The following is a 17,987-nucleotide window of genomic DNA, read 5'->3' as shown; positions in this document are numbered from 1 at the left end:
TCTTTCTGGACGCATTCCAAGTTTCAACTTCTTTTCCTGCTTTTGCAGCTGATTTCACATGACAGTTTTTCATTGTTACTGTGTCAAGAAAAAGATCTTCAGCTATTTAATTTATCTTGGCTTTGTTTCAAAATAGGTTTAACTTCTTATTAATTAGCTGATTATCTTTTATATTCATTTATGTCTTTCATAGTTCCAAATCCCAGTATATCCCTTAGCATCACACTTTTTTTTTTTCTGACTACTTTTCCAACAGCCTGATTGAGTATGTGAATTCACATTCTCTATAGTACTGTACTCTCATGTGAATCTGTTAATTAGAATTCCTGCACAACTTCTTGGAAGTAGGAATTGTACGTTTTATTTTTGAAGGTATATAATTTGTTCTCTACAGTCTGGCTAATTCTGAAACCTTTTCTCCTTCAACTTGGAAAATATGCTGTACTTAAGGTTAATTGATTAGAGTTTGCCAAATACTTCAGACTGCGAGTCCAGGAAAGTCTTAAAATTAACAGCAAAAAAGGTATAAATATTTAAGATACTAAGTCTTGCAATTAACAGGTTTGCATCCAAGACACTTTCATATTCAGGATATTTTTTCATAAGTGGCAATTATTGGTTATTTTAGATTAAACCATATGTTATTTCCAAGACCTCGATAACTATATGTGATAACTATTTATAAGACATCATGAATAGAAATCCTGGTAAAATTATGTTTTGGCAACTGGATCCTGGCACAGCTCCATGGTAGATCAAGTATCTACATATTTTCTCATTCTACTCATTCGCTAATTTGTCTTAATCTTTGTTTGCCTATATATTCAAGAGGAGGAGGGAAGCAAGGGTATGCATATCCTGGCCTTGAGGATCACATTAGAAATCAGGAAAAGACATGGAAGTGCTTTTTAGTAAGCCCATTTATCACTGCAAAACTATCTTTCCACATTTACTGATTTCTTTTGGTTTAGTAAATACTGTCTTATGTTCCATGGGACTCTTTTCTGTAAATCTCCTTTTGATAGTGTCCCTGCTCTCCATAATTTTTGTCCTCTGTCCTCAGGGACCATGATTTTTCTCAATTCTCTTAAGAAAGAGTGGAACGTTTCCAGTCTTTCATTCGTTTATTTGCTTGGAAAATGGCCATCTATGCCTAAAGCTGCAAGTTCCATGATTCTGTTATTTCAGTGTTCATACTGACACTCTCTTGCTGCCAATCCCAGTAAAACAAAGGTTCTTAATGTCTGGTTACAAACTTATCTGAGCCAGCTTGGACAGTCCTGCTTCACTGAACACCCAAGAGCTCCATTTATTTATGCTCTCTTAAAAAAAAAAATTAAAAAAAAAAAATCTAGAATTAACAAAGTGCTGAAGTGCTGAAGCCACAGCTTCTCCCTCAATACTGACCTGTCAGGTGAAGACTGATTTGTTAAAAGTGACACCAGTTCTGGGCAGAGAAGCAAGCTGCTGTGATGCTTGTCATCTCTATCTGCTAGAAGAGCACTTCAGCTGCTGGGAATTTACTTTGGCACAAACTCAGATCTAGCCCATCTTAGGAGCAAGAGCATGTGCACATTCTTGCTCGCACCTCCACACCCTCAATGGATGGGGACTCCTCTACCTATGTATATATGTGTGTGTATTCCAATGCCTCTTTCAGGGAAACAACAGAGCTTTTGTGCCTTTTTGTGTGCGTGAAAATTGACATGGTTTCAACAATTGGTTTAATTCTATCAAGTATTTAGGTACTGTTGCTTCTCATTTCAGAACTTTGACATTTAAAAAAAAAAAAAAAAAAAAAGAGAAACTGCAGTACTGGATTTCTAATCTTTTATATGACAGGCTCCATGAATGCAAACTGCTCTATCTGATGGTTGAATTTAAGCCCCAGTTCTGCAAATCTCTTCAACATTTGCTTACCACTGAAACATGACTAGTCCTGCTGGTGTTAGTGCAGTAATAGCTTCTCAACTCTGCTTTTTATAAAGCTTTCTGTTCCTTTTAAAATGAGTGTTTTATATCAATGTGAAGCAGAAATAATTTTACAATTTAAACTGCAGCTAAATTACCTAATTATTGACACCCAACAATCTTTCTTTAGGATGCAGGAGACTAAAATAGGCCATACATGTGGTAAAATTGGAACACTAGAGCAGAAACAATAGCTCCAAAATGTTTTCCTCCTTGTACAATACAGGGTTATAAAATGCCTGTCATTGTTTCATTTTGACACGTGGCTACGCAATGTAGGCATTCATTGCAATGAGTACGTTTGAGATGGATTATCTCTGGTCTTGTATCTATTCTTAACTATACTTGCAATGAAACGTGTAGCTAAGTCCTATACCCTCAGGCATCTGCCCTGTTGCAGGCTCTTTTTCAGCACAACAGCTTGAAATTCTGTTCTGCTCAGCATCATCAGAGTACAGACCAAGCTGTTCTTTCCAAGGCCTCCCATTGCTCTTGACATGGGCTGGAAATAATGGCCAGGTTTATTGCTGTGTTATTATTGCTCTAAGGTCAAGCTCACAGCTCTTTCATCCATTCTCCTGCTCTCCCATTCTTTCATTTGTTCATCTTGACCCAACTCACACTTGTGAACTACATTGCATTTGTTAGATCAAGAGTGCCTGCCTGCTGTGCCTCAAAGCATTAAGTAGGGCAGTGGTCCTTTGGGTCCTTTCCTTGGGGAATAGAGCATGGTCTAGAGAAATAAATGTTATTCTCTTCAGCCAAGAGTGAATGTGTGTGTTGTATCTGTTGAACACATCTCTGACACTGATTTAACAGTTCTTTCTTCTTAATATGTATCACACATACTCTCTCCCACTGCCAAGGTACAAAAGTTGAAATCACACCATATAAAAAGGTCAAATTTACTTAATTTTGTCCTGCTTAGGTTACAGGTTTGGGCAGTGCCACCAGGTGAACCTTTAGGCTCTTTTTAATGCTACTGTATTTTGACATTTTCTCTACTTGGAAACATCATGATGAGAAAAATTTACTTTTTCAAGCTGCAACTACAATTCTCTAGTAGTTTTTGGAATATTTCGCAATTTTTAAAAAGACCTATCAGATGGAGTCCATCTCATCACAAGAAATGCTGTAACACACCCTACCCTGGTATAAATGTGATCATTTTCAAAGAGATTCAGTGAGTTTAAACATATGGTGTAGGCTTAAGTCTGGTTTTGAAATTCCCAGCAGAAGCTAAGGACAGGGTGTGTACACAGGCGAAGCAATAGGTGGCCCAGAGACAGGTCTCTCCATGGACTGCGCGTGATTGGGTAAGCGTCAGCATCAGGGACATTGCCAGGCACTTGACAGCTCTCCAGGGTTTCTGATGGCCTTTTCTTCAGGAAGTCAGACTCTCTGTGTGGTCTTCTGTAAGGAAGGCAGGAATGGTGTTATCTACAGAGCACAGCTAGATGACAAAACCAAGTAAATCTCTCTGTCTGCTCCAGCACATTAAGGAGAGAGGCTAGTGAGCTCAATCCAAGGCCACAAGTCCTCAGGTCCTCTTGGTCACATCAGGATCTTTGTTTCACTGGACATTTTTAAAATAAAAAATTGTGAGGGTTATGAAGAAAAAGAAATGAAATAAGTATTATGCTTCCTGCTGTGGTGTCAGCCTGAGATCTTCAAAGTGACCGGGAGCATAAGTGTTGCCTCCCGCTAATGTCTCCTTACAAAGCCTGCCAGACAGTATCCTGCAGTGGCGGTGCTGTCTGCCTTGAGGTATGCAAATGCCTTGGACATGTTAAAATGAACAGACATTTTGTGTTTCTTGTGCCTGAGGCAGGATTAGCTGAGTTGATAATTCCCTGAACCTCAAGCCTGGCCCTCAGGGATGCCATTGGGACAGAATACCAGCATGATACCTATTTCTAGATGGAAACTCTGTTGATACCTTCTGTTCTCTGAAGGGAAGAATGGTTTCTGCTGCTTTTGGGAAGGCTGGGAAAGAAGTGTTGCATTGCTGCTTGTGTCTTACTGAGAGCACTCACTGCTCAAAGCAGGGTGGTATCACCCAAGGTTTCAACAACACAGAAAGAACCTCAGTGGTAACAAGTCCCAAGCACTCAAAAAAGACAAAGATGATGCAGCCGAAGTGAAAATTGATTTTGAGATGGGTTGAAATCCTGACGAGTAGCAGCAGCCACATCTCCTTGCTTTTGGAGATCTCTAAAGAGGCTTCCTCCCTGCTGCAGCTGCTGTTTTCCTGATCTCCTCCCCTACTGCAGGCACAGTGCCTGAAAGGGAAGTAATTGCTTTATGTTCCACTATGGGATTCCCCAGCACTATTTACTGTTGATTAGTTTGACTATATAAAAATGCTGAGGCCTTTAAATGGATTGAAAGCCATATTGTGACACTCATTAGACAGAAGATGAGTGAATTTTTCAGCAATGGGTTGTGACATTGGGCGGGGGTAGGGAAATTTGTCTAATATTTTATTTCTGGGCTTTGTGCTTCCATTCCCACAGCAGTTCCCATACAGGTGATCCCCTGATGCTGCGCTCCTTTGTGGATGCTCAGGGTCGATGCCTGTGTGAGGGGATGTGAGCAGGTCCCCCATGCCCTGGGTCATGGTTACCCAGCAGTTCTCAGTCGCATCCAGCTTCAAACTCCTCTGCTGCAGTGGCAAAGCCTGAATTGCACCCCGCATTGCCTGTCTGAGGTGGGCTGAAATCTCAGAAAAGTGTTTTCCTGGGCAGGCAGAAGGGGAAGGTGGTGGCAGTGGCGCTTCCCCCCACTTCTAACGCTGACCGTGTCCTTCTGTTTGCCTTGCAGGGACCTGCCACATCGGCTGGGCCTACTACTGCACGGGCGGGGGCGCGGCGGCCGCCATGCTGGTGTGCACCTGGCTTGCCTGCTTCTCGGGCAAGAAGCAGAAGCAATACCCCTACTGAGCCAGCCCCGGGCAAGGGCCCTGCCAGGCTCGCCCAGGTCTGCTGGACAACAAAGGACAAGGAATTTTCAAGTGCTTTCTCTCGGGAGCAGGACGGCGGGCAGCCCCAGGGTGGCAGGGAGGTGAAAGGTGGCGCAAAGCCACCCGGCCGGGCTGGGCAGGGACTGGCTCTCTCACCCAAGCCTGCTCAGGATCTGCTCCACAAAAATATAAGCAAGGAAAACTCGGCTTTGGCAAACGGTGAAATTCTGCATGCACCAATTACTGGACAGGCTGGTGAGGGGTGGCAGCGCCCACATGCTGGGGTAGCGCCTGGCAGCACCTCAGTGCGGCGCTCCTGAAAGCACACACGCACGCACAGATGTTGACCGTGGCACAAAATAAGTAGAGGGGAAACTTTTTTTTTGTGCGATTCTCCTTTCTTTTCCTTTTAATTTTTTCTCTTTTTTTTTTTTTTTTTTTTTTTTTTTTTTTTTTTACTTCTTTCTGGTGGTTTAAGACTTGGTGTTGCAACACTTTTTAATCTATACATTAAACTTAATAAAAGGACCAATAAGCCACTTTATCAGTATTTTGTATAATCTCTACACATTTTTCTTCCCCAAACATTTATCCACTGCTTATTCAGCCCTATATGACTTTTATTAAGACTCTGTGTTTTCAGCATTATTACAAAATGCAACATAATTACTTGGCATATGTACCCTTACTATAGTACTTTTTATGAAATGCAGTAAATGGGCGTTTCCCCGTCCATTGGAAATTCCACTCACGGTACTGTAGAGCTCTGTTGGTTATGTACAACTAACAGCAAACTTTTCCAGACATAGATTTCTGTTGCTGTTATGTTTAGCTCATTGATGTTGTATTGTGCTGTACCATGTTTATTATTTCAATATTCATTTTTGTAAAATATATATATAATATGTGCTATTTTATGTTTGTATTTGAAAAATCTCTGTAAATAAATTTTTCCTTGATCAATACTTGCAATGCATGGTTGTGCCAGTAGATGAAACAGTTTCTTCCCAAATCTTCACTGGAAAAATTCTCAGAAATACTCAGAACTTTTACAACCATGCTGTCGTAAAACACAGACACATTTAGAGTTCTGTTACACTGCTTGAGGATAGACATCTACTGCCACTGGGGACATTCTGGCATATTCCACTTTTTTTTCCTGTTGCTGTCAGGTATCCTGAAGGATTTCAGCAAGACCTTCCCCATTTTGTCCTGTCTGCTGAGGACTCAGAATTTCACACAAAACTGTACATCCTAGTTTAGCCAGCTGAAATTAGCCTTTACTTCCTTAATACCAGTAACTCTGATCAAATACCTACCAGGCAGCATTCTCTGCACAGGACACTGGCACTGTACATAAAAAACTTAAAAAATCAATCTTTTATTTTCTTTATTTAAATCAATGTGAACTTAATTTCGAAGTTCATAACCAATTTATTTAATCATAGCTAAAATAATGTTATTCCCTTTCAAATTTGTTTTTCTGATCCTGTTTTCCCAGTATTGTATTTCTGTTGTGTATATTTAGGTTGCCATCTACATTTCAGTTGCAATTCTGGTGGTTAATAACCTTAGAGCTGAACAAATCTGGCATCATGCCAGTGCTTTGTACATTGCACTGGGCAGATTTTTGGAGGAATGTGGAAATAGCAATGTCAGCTTACAGTGATCAATCCTGATATCACTCAATGGAATTTTATTGAGTTTTATTATAGTCTAAGCACTATTTATTTGTTTTATGGTGCTGTGCAGTGAAAACAAAATTGTACCTTAACGTTCCCAGATTAGCCCATAATAGCCCCATCTCATCTGACTGCACTTCTGCTGAGAAGCACACCAACCATGCTGTGGGCTTTTGCCTCCCTGCATGCTCTTCCAGTAGCACTAGCAGAAGCAGGAGCTCTTCCCTCCAGATTGCAGGTTTTAAGGCTCACCTGTTCTTATGAGCACTCAGGACCATATCCAAACCTCCTGCAGGAGGTCAGCAGCACCCCATATATCCTCACAGTAAGTATGAAATATGCCTGTTAGGGTGGATTGCTGCTTTATTAAAACTGAAGGATATATAAACACAACTTTGACTGTGGCTCCCCTGACTGCAGTCAGATCTTTGGCAGGTGTATCTCAATCAAAAAAGGCTACCTTTGTACAGTGTGTTACTGTGGCAACATGCCTTTCCTTCCACTGAAACTGTGGTTGGCTATAGAAAGTTTCTGTGACCTGGCTATAAATATGTGTGTTACTATTCCACATCTGAATCTCACAAGGGTATATTCTGGACTGTGCATCATGAAGAGCATTTTGACTTTTTTTAGATTCTTCCTATGCTTGGGTTCAGGCTTGATTTATCATGACAAACTGGAACTATGCAATTACTTCATGAAGAAAATTAGGGTTTTGTTGCAATGCAATTCCATTATAGCATGACTGAATTTGTATACAATCTCCTTTTTGAAATTTAGGCTTGAATAAAATGTCAATTTTTAATAATCAAGCCAATGACATATGCTGCACCTGCTTTGAAGCTGTCTATCATATAGCCTTCAGCTGCTGTGATATGAATAAAGCAATCACAGCCTAATTAGGTTTGTCCGTATTTGTGCATTTTGGTTCTGATATCCATTTTGCACTAGAATATAAATACCATTTATTATCATGGTTATCAAGCCTCACAGCTACAAACTCTAATAACTTTGAACTGGCAAAAGATTGTTTTTGATTTCACAGTCTGGAGCGCCAATGAAATATTTACAATATTTACCATGTTTAATTTTCCATTTATTTATTCTTGAAGATGAGGAGCTTGGCTTTGGATTTGTCTAAACAAAAGAGGTAAGCTTGCACACAGTCCTAGGTCATGGAATTCTTTCCCTGCCATTGCTGGCAATCGTATTCCATAATACTGTTCATAAATTTATCAAGCTGTATTTTAGAACTCTTTAAGCAGTTTTTCCCCAACAAATACATTTGAAAATTTATTGCAAAATTTCATTCTTTGGGTGATTATACACTTCCTGTGTTCCAGACCACGCAGGGTTCTGGAACTCACTGTCAATGCACATATCAGAGGTCTTAGTCCACTTCCAAAAACACTCTGGAAGCTGCAAGTTTCATCTGCCACTCCCAACTAATACAGAAGCTATATATATGTAGAAAAAAGTCCTGTAATTGCAGACTACTGTTCATTATCAGAAGCTGTTTTGGGATCACAGAATAATTCAGGTGGGAAACAACCTCAGAAGATCTGTGATCCAACCTCCTACCCAAGGCAGGGTCAGTCATAAGACTACAGCAGGTTGCTTAGGAGTTTATCTCACCCAATTTTGCAAACCTTCTGGAATGGAGATGCACATCCTTTCTGAGCAGCCTGTGCCACTGCCTGACTGTCCCAAGAGGGAATGACTTTTCCTTGTAATTGATCACTTTTTTGATTAATGATGACTGTCTCTCATCTTCCCTCTGAGAATAACCGAGAAGAGCTCATGCCCATCTCCTGACACCTCCCCATGGGTGCTGGGTGTCTTCTCTTGGGTTATTGTGTGCCCCCACAGCCATCCTTTCACCAGGCTCAGTACATCCTGGCCTACATCAGTGCAGGGCCCTCTTTCTTCATGTGTGCAAGACTTGGCATTTGTCCTGGTTGAGTTTCATAAGGTTCCTGTTGAGCCATTCCTGCAGATTGTCTCAGTCACTATGGCTGGCAGCCCTAGCCCTTAGTATATTGCCTGATCCCCTCAGCTTGGTGTCATCTGAAAACCCAGTGAGAGCACACTCCTCCACTGGTAAAGCCATTGGACAGGACAGGTTCCAGAACAGACATGTGGATACCCCATTCACTGCAGGCATCCAAGTCCAAACAGGAAACATGACCCTCTGAGCCTCATCATCTATTCAGGCTTTACCTCCCCATCCAGACCATATTAACCCAAACTTGGTGCAAAAAAAACTGGGAGCCTGTGTCAAAAGCCTTGCTAAAATCTCTGCAAACATCCACTGCTCTTCCCTCAGTCACAAATTCAGTCATTACACCATGGTGAGTCAGAACAGCTTGTTTGGAATAAATATAATCTGACTGGAAAGGCACTTCATATATAAGCTGGAGTGGAGCAAGTGGAGATGGAAGAACTTGATGCAACTTTATTTATGTAAGTTTAGTCTTTGGGAATGACTGTGGGAGAACATATTCCCCCACCCAAATCCCAGAGAGCTGGGGACTTTCCCTATGCATCTTAATGTGCACTGCCAAGACTCCAGTCTTGAGCACTAACACAGTATTTCCTCAGAGGAAAAATGCAAATTGTGTCGTTCAAGAATTAAGTCAGTCATGTCTGCATAAATAGGAGGCATGTGAAGGCCTGTCTGGAGTTTGAGAGAGCATTAAGCTCTTTCTACCAAAAAAGTCATTGCTTTTCATGACTTACATATTAACAAACAAATTTTTACTATGTGCCGTAGAGTTTGCTCTCTCCCCAAAGCACAAATATATGTCTATGACAAAAATCCCCAGCCTTTAAAAATGTTTTGAAATTATAACTCCTGAGGCGATTTAATCCCTCTATTTCCTACAAATCAGTTGTAACTGCAATTTATCTGTCATTCATTAAAATAGTCTGTGAAAAATATCAAACTGAATGACAAGACAGATAATCTGTACATCAACATAAGCATTAATTTTTCTCTATGTACTTAACCTTTCAGAGAGACAATGGTGAAATTAGATATGTCTTTTTTTAGAAGTGACATTTAAATGTAATCCCTTAAGAAGACGGGATTTTAAATATATGCTTTTGAGTATTAAGTGTTTTTATTATTATTCTGGAAATAATGATGGATCAGAGAAAAAAAAAGGAAAAATTTGAAACAGTTTCAAGCTCACTTGTCTTAGTGACAGAAGGATGATTATTAGGCTAACATATAAATAGATGGCCTTTTTTCATGTTCCTCTCCAAGAAACAGAATGTTCATTGAAACTTAAACTGATATTTTAGCTGAATAAAGACAGACTCTGACTCCTTCTGTGGACAATTTTGTGACCTTTTAGTTTGCTAGAAGTATCTGCTGTGAATGTCAGTATGTTGGGTATATATTCTATGTTATGCCAAGCATATTAAATTAGGTAAATGGAAAATGATAGGAATTCTGAAAGGAACATATGGCACAGCTTCATTATATATATTTACACCACTAGGGCCCAGCGCATTGCTGCCTGATTTCCTGGCTGTCTAAGAGCAAATGAACTATAAGTAACTCTGCTCTAAGCCTCTTCCATTGCACAGGGACCTCTCATGACCCTCAAGGAGCTCCTCAGCACGTGCTGTGGCCCGTACTGACCATCACCAGATGCACGATCACCTGTAAATGTGCACCAAGGCTGACCATCTCCCCAGTGGTAATAAATCAGTCAGGCTTCGAGTGGCAGTGGCCAGGCAATGCTAGGGCACAGAAAAGCCCCACCTCACCTGAGGGCTAAACAAAAGACAGGTCTGTGTTAACAGTCAGAAAGCTGCTCATGCCTTGGAGGTGGGAGGAAAGTTTGCTGTCACCATGGAATGCTCCTGTCTGCAGCAAGACTTGGCAGCCCAAGGAGTGAGTCTGTGGCCACTCAGGCAACTTTACAGACATTTTTCTCCCAGGACAGACATGGAGGCCAGTGCCTGGGTTCCCAAGAGAACACATTAAGGACAAAGAGTGCTCCCATCTAGCTTGTTCCTCTCTGAGGCAGTCCCACCTGAGGCAGAGGGCAATGCCTGTGCACACCTGCAGCAGCCCTTGTGTGAGAGCTCTGCACCAGCCCCAGCTCCAGGACAGAAGACAAGGTGTTTTGTGTGCTCCATGTGCATTTGCTAACTGCATGGAGCCCTGCTCTGCATGCAGGAATTTCTTCATCCTCTTTTCATTCTCCAGGAGCTTTGGTTATCCTCATACCAGCCAGCAAAATCAATATTTAAGTACACTTAATAAAGAAATAAAGTATTTTTTTTTTGGCTTGTAGACAGTCATGGTGTGAAGCACTTCTGTTCTAGCTCATCACCAAAGAACTGAGTATTTCATCAAGTAATGAGCAGCCGATTTCTACACAGGTGTGGGTGATTTTCTACAAATTACTCTGCCACTAAACCCAAGAATTTTATCTTGTTCCCTAAACCTCTGCCAGATGTGACCACTTTTCAAAACCTTGGGCTTATGAAAGCATGGTGGCTGCTAAAGGGAAAGCAAGCTCTTCATGTCAATACTTTGTTCCCTGTTAAGAATTTCATTCATTCCAATGTACTTGGACAAAACTTCATGACCCTGATCCAAAAATTATAGGAGCCTATAGCAAATAATCCACTGACTTAACTCCCATGGATTCAATGGGAAATATGCAGTAGCTATTCTTTATCTGGTTTTATATTATGTTTTGGTAAAGTGTCTATCTTTTTCCCTATGGAAAACATACAGACATACACAGATACACATTTTAAAAGCAAAAAATCCCTATATCTTCTTGGTTTTGTACTTATCTAAATGTTTCTTGTGATCTGAGAATTAACTAAAACAAGATTTTACAAAAGAAAAATCTATGTGACATGTAATATTGGCAATTAGTTTTTATTTAGGAATTATGTTTTCAAATATCATAAGCTCTTAATAAAATAATGTTTTCTACTTATTTTTCAGATAAACAAACTGCTGTATTTGGATAATAAAGCACCTTTTTTTTTGCAAAGAAAGCCAGCTGTGCATCCTTATCTTGCCTGTTCCAGAACAAGAAAAAGCAAAATGGATTAACAAACTTAATGAACTTTTCAAAAGATATAAAGTAAAATCTGCTATTGATGTCGGGCTGCAGTTCTTTGCTGATATTACTAGACTGGGCAGGTCCAAAGGGACTCTTTCTACTGCCAAATGGAAATGATAATGAATAGAAAGTAGAAACATGGCCTTGTACTGGGGGGGTTTACTGGTGACCCCACTACAGGGTGGTAGTAGATGCCCCACACTTGTGACTTACTGGAGTTCAGTAAATTTCCATATAAAGCATGTGGATTATTCTCTTCCATATTATAGCAACAACAGTGTCAGTGAGCTTTCTATTTGACCAGCACCTAGGAAAAATATTTCCCAATTTATCAGTAGGGCCTAAGTCCTACCCTAAAGTAAAGTAACTCCACTTTACAGCAAGAGTAAAGGACTTACTTTCACTCAATGGTAGTATCTTTTGGTAGGGAAATGGAGAAAAGAAATCTCAATTAAAACACAATCTATAATTAGGATAGTACATTTGAAATGATGAAGTGCTTCTTGCCTGGAGCTCTGTGGCTATATTAAGAATTGCAGTGTGAGATATTTGTTTTCAAGTAGCTGTCAACATATCATTTGTTTTCTACACTTCTGGGATTAATACCTAATTATGGTGCACACAGAAATTAAAAAGACATTAAAGTGCCTTACTACACCTACCTCTCTCTCTGGCTAAAATCAGAGCTTGCAGACACTGCTTCCCCCTGCTCCCTCATGTTGGCTTCAGCAGGTCTGTTTGCCCTACAGCCACTGCAGGAAGCACCCCTACTCAAAGGCATGCTTTGTGAGCAGGGTATCTGCTGCTGTTCTCCACATCACACTCTCCAGACCCCTGCTACAGCTTGCTGCTGCATGGCTGTCACTTCTGGAAGGTTTCAAGATGTTTCTCACTAACTGGTCAGAGTATCTTGTTGTGGGATAATCCATTAGTTTAAGTGTTTAGTTTCATTTCTTACACCCCACTCTCTTGAGGACCATTGAACAACAGTGACCTAATAGTTGTTATTGCCTATTCTATTTTTTTTTTTTTTTAATTCTGGGGCAACAGTACTAGGAGAAGTCACACTGTGGGCAACAGACCCATCCATGGTAAGAGGGAAGAAGTTAACTTTTCAGAAATAACACGTAGAAAGTAAAGGCAGTCATGCCCAGATGTGCAGTGACATTTCAAAGAGGAATAACATTAAATGTTTAGCTCTGCAATGAAATATTAATCAATCTGCATTTGCTGTCTATGTGTAGCAGCGTTATTCACTTCTCTCTGAGGAGTTACTCTGTTTTTGTCATGTACTGGTGAGCAGTTTCATGGCTCCTCAGTCTGTTGTTATGCCTGCTCATACTGCCAATATCAAGGAATGTGAATTATAGGGCAGATTTCTGGGCCAGCCTGACTCTCAAGGAGGATCTGAAAGATATTCTAGCTAATGGAGTAAGATTACCGAAGCACACCTTTCCAGGGGCTGATTTTGTGTGACCTGTGACTTGCACTGTAGCTATGCTTAAGTTGCAGCTATGAAACCAGCAATCAGAGACCTAACAGATGACTAGATAGAAGCTGTTGAAAAATGATGGCTGTCAGCAAGTAATATAACCTGAAAACTTGTTTTTAAGCAATGTTGATATGAAAATTTAGGCACTTGGATGAAAATAACTGGTATAGAAATTCCAAACATGTACATTAGCAGTGTGTTGATACTCAGTTTTTCAGTAATTTCTGTTCCAGGTAATAGATGTGATTTTGTTTTCAGCTTACCCAATATTAGGAAGATTGAGGTCTAATTAAATGTTTATTAAGCCTTGCACTTCTCCATTCTTCCTTCCTCTCCATTTTTACTCCTACAAAACATTGATCTTCCTGGTGGAAGCCACTGTATTCAGCGGTATTCTGTTGCTCCATACCTGGACATTTCAGGACTGGTTTTTTTTTTGTTTGGTTGGTTTTTTTTTGGTTTTTTTGTTGTTTTTTTTTTTTTTTTTTTTTTGGAAAAAAGGCAAATGCTTTTTACAAAAGATTCAGCAACCTATTTCATATGCAGCTTCCTTTGGGAGCCACAGTAAAACTCCTGTGAATGCAGCACTCAGTGCTGGGTACTTCACTGGCCCACATAATTAGGAAACATTGCTGCCTGAACCTCGCTCAGACAGATGATTTCAACAGTCAAGAAGTAAATGTACTTAGAAGCAAAGCCTGCTGTTCCTTTTTCATTGCCTCTTAGACAGCAGGACCATTCACAGCTGCCTCAGCACAATTACAAAATGCTCTGAGCTACTTGGAACCATTTCAGTCAATCTGAACATTTATTTCCTTTCATGGCAATGCAGAGCAAAGGTGCTGACAGACCCTAAATACATTGCTCGAGCTATTCAGCAATTCACAACCCAGCTTCTGGGGCAGGTGGTTTTAAGCTGTCCAGTGTTTTAAGGAGCACAGGTATTGCTCCCTCATGCTGATACTTTAACCAGCTACCACACTGTGGATGGGGAGAGATCTCAGGAGCAGTGGTAAACTGGAGATCTTCTTTTTCTCCTTTGTGTCATGTGCCCAAAGAGAGGCCAGGGTACCTGACACCTGATGACTATGGACCACTGAACATACATGATGAGCAAATAAAAAAAAGTGATTGATAACTTTCTGCACATTTTGGATTACATTTCTGACGACAGCCGAGTCCAACAGCCTTGGACTCTGACTGCTACCCCAACTGTCCTGACTCCCAGCTGAGCTTCAGGACACCATGAAAAGATGTCATCCTGCCAATAAGGAGGAAACATTTTCCATATTAGCAGTGTTTTTATTCCTGCCTACTTACCTCTAGGAAAAAGAAACACTCCTATGTTGCTCAGGCAACCCCCCTCCAAAAATCAAATAAGGCTGGCAAATGTCCTGAAGGCCTTTTTAATGCCTATGAGGCATGCATTTTGGCAACTGCTTACTGTCTCCTGAATAATGGAATCTGTGATTTGCCATTTGTTTTGTAGGGAAACAATGTCACCTCAAGTAGCTGAAGGATATAGTAGCAACTTTCCCACATTGTCAGCTGTGTCAGTTCCCTTTTATCTTTCGGCTTTTTAGCACACTCCCATGTTAAAAATTAGTACAAGTTAAACAGAAAATGGCCACAAACATGTTAAATATGCTCCTGCAATGCTTCAAGGATGTAGCTGTTGACTTTACCAATATAAAAACTAGAATCTGGTAGTAGAAAACTATGCTTTTTGCACAGAATATGAGATCTGGCTTTTGAATGATAGGCCCCATTGCATTATTACTCCTAAGGCCTTAGGATGTTTCTTTTCTGGGAACTGAGAGAACTTGAGGTTTCTTAAGGAGGCTTTGGATTATAGACACAGCATGGGCCCTGTCTTGTGAGCCATATCTAATGAAAAAAATCAAGGAATTCTCAAGTGTTGTCTGATCTCAGTTCAGGCCTAAACCTCCAAAAACCTCCATAACACTGGGAGATTCCATAGCTTTTTTTTGATTTGTGGATCAACTGCCTGTGGAGAAGGGCATCTAAAAATAGCTGAATGATGAAGGGACATGCAGGGGAGCTTTAGCAATGGAGGAGCAACCTGAGGGAGTCAAGAAGAAAATTGGACTGCCTTCTGAAATGTTACTGCTGCTGACAAAGTACCCACTTATTCTTAGCATCCTACAGTTCAGCATAAAAGGGCTGAACTTAGAGGAAAGCCAGAGATTTATCATATCAATATATCTTATACACTCAGCTATGCTAAATTAAAACCAGTAAATGAACAATATTGAGACTCCTCTGAGCAGTGACTCATGGCCTTGGGCACGTGCACTCTGAGAATTGAGATAAACTAGCCTTGGCATTCCAAGAGGACTAGAGCATGAAAGACTGAAAGTGAGCACAGACTGATAGAAGCCCCAGGGTATCAGGATCTACACATGCCTGACTAGCATAGTCAGGGAAATGTGCAGAAGTGTGAGACCTTGCACGGCCGGAGCTGGAGATCTGGGGATGGTTTTGGTCCCAGGGTAGCCAGGTGTGCCTACCAGAGTCTGTCTCTCACCTGGAGAGCATGATGTCACCCTCTTCAGTGCAGCATGTGTCACCAGAGCCACCCAGCTCCTGCGCTGCACCCTTCCAGGGCATGGGACTCTGCTGGGTCTGGTTCACCATGGCTTTCCTTTCTCTTCCTGGATGGAGTTGCTATGACTGCTACTCCTGGTTTGGCAAATCCTCATCCTGTCAGTCCTCTGCAAACACAACTCTTGCACAACTCAGGAAATCAAAATACGCTCCTGCTTTTAGTCTTTAGTCTTCTCATGTATGTGTCTTCTTTTGTTTGGAATCAGTGATGCTAAAGCAGACTTGTGCTGCCAATATTTTAACAGCAGGTTTCAGAAAAAATATCCCTACCTCAGCCAATGACAGATTTAGAGTGCTGTATTGCTTAGGTTGCTGAGAAGAGAGGCTGGGGAATATTCTTTTATGGTTTGCCTTTGAAACAAAAGCTCTTACACATAAAAATCAGGAAGACAACATTACTTAGCAAATAAATGCAGCTTAAGTGCTCTTAACTGGAAGTCACCATAAACTTTCCTTCTGAGAAATCTGCTGGGCATTTTTCTGATGCTGTGAACTGGAGTTCTGGGTGGACTGGCAGAATGCCTGTGTGTGCAGGAGTGGCCACTCAGAGATGTTGAGAAAAGTCATTCTAGCAAATGTTACAGCCCACAGGGATATATATTCTTTGATTGTCCCCTGTTGCCATTGTGAAGCACATGAACACACATAACACATGGCATTATCTTTGTTTAAATTCTTGTCAGCTCTGGTCTGCACATCTCCGTGCTATTAAATGAATGAAACTCAGATTCCCCTTGCCCCTGACTTATCTACATGGATTTGCATGTTAATAACTCTCCTTCCCTCAGTCAGTTTGTTCTACCCTCTTCTTGATTTTCTCTCCATGGTAACTTTGATTGAGTTCCTTGCCCTCAGCTCACAGTACAGGGAAGAAACTGAAGCAAGGTGATGCAGGGGAGCAGATGACTCTGGTGACTGTTTGCTTTCACCACCATTGCCATTCCACTGGTTAAAGCCATGATGAGCAAGCTGAGTATCTTGGATGCTTTGGATGCCTGTCAGGGATTGATACTGTTCTACCCATCTTCCCTTCCCAGAACCCTGGTTTTCAATATGCACTCAGGTGTGTTCTGCATGCATTTATGTTTTGCTCATCCCTGAACCCTGATGGCTCCCCCAGTTCTGTAACTCTTACCTCCCCATTCTCAACCAAGTTTAGCTTTTGGCTTAGATCTCAGCCTATCCTGACTGAGGAAGCCAGCTGAGCGAATGACAAAGTGTAGCAATACCCATTCACTCACACCTATGCCTTCCAGAAGCTGTAAGACAAAACTGGCCCCTCTAAACCAACAGCTTTGTCCTGCGAGCAACCAGTCAGCTGTGCAAGTATCATTCTGCCTATCTGCTGGCAACCTGTGTGGGTAGTCTGAGTCTGAGAAGGTCTCCTCTTGGGAGGAAGCTTTCCAGTGCAAAGAGGAGAAGGCTGGCTGTGCGCCACGGCCCCCAGCAAGTTCTGTGAAAAACATGCAGCTACTGGTCCACGGAATCTGGTCCCTCGTTGCTTCATTGCTTCATTGGCTCAGGGCATGCTTTCAGAGCATGTGTTTGGGGCACGAGGGAAGCTGCTGCCATTGTTGTACAGTTTCAGTTGAGTTTTCTCAACTTCCTGGTGGACTGCCAAGGACTATGAGGCTTAATTTCCCACCTCTGAGTTTCTCTCCCCCTCAGGATCTTCCCATCTGCTGCATTTCATGTTGCCCAGGTAAAGCTATGCTTGCCAGCCTTCCCCTTCCAAAAATACTGCAGAGTTTGTTTTGGTTCCTCCAGATTGTGCTGGCTTTGACTCCACATACTGACTCATGGTCCTGCTGGTCACCTCTATCTGATTCCAAAGTTTTCATTATCATCTGTTCTTTGCAGCTCTGTGCAGACACATTTGCCTCATAAAATATAGCAATCTGTAAATGTGGCCACTGTAGAGATCAGCATTTATATTTAGTAACATCACTCATCAGTGCAGGATTTTTTCAGTAAAAGAAGTCTAAAAAAAAAAAAAGATCATCAGTTGTTCCCATGTTTTTTTCTCCTCATAGACTACAGAGAAAAATATTCCACTGAGATTTCATAAGCAAGCAAACTGAACTACATGCTTGGTTTTTTTTTTTAATTTTTATGTTGCATACATTTCCCAGGCTCTCAGATTAAAAAAATAT

General features: G+C 41.2%; 1 protein-coding gene across 1 annotated transcript in view; it reads left to right on the top strand.

Annotated features, from left to right (window-relative positions):
* Positions 1 to 5,898, top strand: part of LHFPL6 (LHFPL tetraspan subfamily member 6) — a 135,494-nt gene extending 129,596 nt beyond the window's left edge. Inside the window, exon 4 of the mRNA XM_053936126.1 lies at positions 4,795 to 5,898. Within this exon, the coding sequence (XP_053792101.1) occupies positions 4,795 to 4,913 (119 nt within the window). The 3' untranslated portion in view covers positions 4,914 to 5,898. The remainder of the gene's footprint in view (positions 1 to 4,794) is intronic.
* Positions 5,899 to 17,987: the final 12,089 nt, after the last annotated feature.

This window comes from Vidua chalybeata, chromosome 2 (genome assembly GCF_026979565.1).
Source record: "Vidua chalybeata isolate OUT-0048 chromosome 2, bVidCha1 merged haplotype, whole genome shotgun sequence".
NCBI lineage: Eukaryota > Metazoa > Chordata > Aves > Passeriformes > Viduidae > Vidua > Vidua chalybeata.
The sequence above is the reverse complement of the archived record's forward strand: the minus strand, read 5'-3'. Positions and strand labels throughout refer to the sequence as shown.